At 72.2% G+C, this 1,886-nt stretch overlaps 1 protein-coding gene across 1 annotated transcript; it reads left to right on the forward strand.

Annotated features, from left to right (window-relative positions):
* Positions 1–313: 313 nt before the first annotated feature.
* On the forward strand, positions 314–1,769 carry LOC118158978 (extensin-like; the record flags this gene model as incomplete). The annotated part of the gene is made up of 2 exons (XM_035313631.1): positions 314–1,076; positions 1,204–1,769. Coding segments are annotated over exons 1-2 (1,329 nt in total), but the record flags the coding sequence as incomplete, so codon positions are not given.
* Between the last annotated feature and the right edge of the window lie 117 nt (positions 1,770–1,886).

The raw sequence follows: 1,886 nt of genomic DNA on the forward strand, positions 1-1,886 counted from the left end.
CCCCGCCCCCCCCCCGCCCCCCAGCACCTCCCGACGTCCCCGGGGAGGGGGCGGCCGCCGGGGCCTCCCCCTGCGCCTCCGCTACGGCCCCAAGACCCGACGCCTGCGCGGCGCCGCCTCTTCCTCCACCACCTCCTCCTCCTCCTCCTCGCCGCCCTGGCGGGGCCGCGGACGCCCCCCCGGCGGGACGACGGTGACGACGGTGACAACGAGGGGACAACGTCCCTCGTCCCCCAGCCCGGTCCCGGCGCAGCAGCGGCGGCGGCGGCGGCGCCGGCAGGGCCCGTTACTGCGGCGCCTGCGGCAGTTCGTCATGCCCCTCGTTAGCGCCCGCTCCTCCCGCCCCATCCGGCCCCCCCGGCGCTTCGCGGCCGAAGGGGACACCTTGGGGACACGGCCGCCGGGAGGGGAGGGGACCGCGGACGACGGGGACCGGCCAGCGGTCGGCGGCGACGAGACGGCGAGGCTTGGGGACGGCCCGATGGCCCTTGGGGACAACCCGATGACCCTTGGGGACGGCCCGATGGCCCTTGGGGACGACCCGATGACCCTCGGGGACATCCCAGTGACCCTCGGGGACGTCCCGATGACCCTCGGGGACAAGCCAGCGCCCCTCGACGACATCCCAGCGCCCCTCGATGGCATCTCGGTGACCCTTGGTGACAAGCCGACGGCCCTCGTTGACGTCCCCATGACCCTCGGTGACATCCCGATGACCCTTGGTGACATCCCAATGACCCTCGGGGACGTCCCGATGACTCTTGGCAAGCCGGCGACCCTCGGTGACATCCCAGTGACCCTCGGTGACATCCCAGCAACCCTCGGGGACATCCCAGCGACCCTCGGGGACATCCCGGTGACCCTCGGGGACATCCCGACGACCCTTGGTGGCAACCCAACGCCCTTCAGTGACAATCCTGCGACCCTCGGTGACATTCCAGCGCCCCTCAGCGACACCCCAGCGCCCCTTGGTGACATCCCAGCGCCCCTTGGTGACATCCCAGCACCCCTTGGTGACAACCCCACGCCACCTGGTGACACCAGGCCACCCCCAGGTGACACCAGGCCACCCTCAGGTAATGTCACACCACCCCTAGGTGACACCAGCCCCCCCCCCGGGGGCCACCAACCCCCCCCTTGGTGTCCCCAACCCCTCCCTTGTTGTCCCCAAGCCCCCCTTGGTGACACCAAACCCCCCCCCAGGTGACAACCCGGCGCCACCGCGGGCCGGTGGTGACAAAGGGACGTCCTCCGGGCGCCGCTGGCCGCCGGCCTCCTCTTCCTCACCGCCTTCCTCCTCCTCTTCCTCGCCGCCGTCCCCGGCGGTGGCACCGGTGGCCGTCCCCCGCCGGGCCATCCTGCGCGAGGCCACCTTCCGCTGGACCTCGCTGCGGCGCGACGGGGACACCGCGGGGACGCTCAGGGACCCTCACGTGGCGCTCGGGGACACCGGGGTGGCCTCTGGGGACCCCCTGGTGGCACTTGGGGACCCCTCGGTGGCAACAGGAGACCCCACGGTGGCATTCGGGGACCCCCTGGTGGCATTCGGGGACCCCACGGTGGCATTCGGGGACCCTATGGTGGCATTTGGGGACCCCACGGTGGCATTCGGGGACCCCGCGGTGGCATTTGGGGACCCCACGTCCACGCTCAGTGACACCCCGGTGACATTCGGGGACCCCCCTGCCAAGCCCAAGCCCACCTTGGCCACCCCCGGGGACCCCAAAACCCCCCTTGGGGACCCCAAAACGACCCCCAGGGCCCCCAGGGTGACACCTGGGGACCCCAAAACCGCCCCTGGGGACCCGAAGACCCCCCTTGGGGTCCCCAAAATGATCCTGGGGGACCCCAAAGTGGCCCTTGGGGACCCTAAGACCACCCTGGGG

The sequence above is a fragment of the Oxyura jamaicensis genome, unplaced genomic scaffold, assembly GCF_011077185.1.
Source record: "Oxyura jamaicensis isolate SHBP4307 breed ruddy duck unplaced genomic scaffold, BPBGC_Ojam_1.0 oxyUn_random_OJ62759, whole genome shotgun sequence".
Taxonomy (NCBI): domain Eukaryota; kingdom Metazoa; phylum Chordata; class Aves; order Anseriformes; family Anatidae; genus Oxyura; species Oxyura jamaicensis.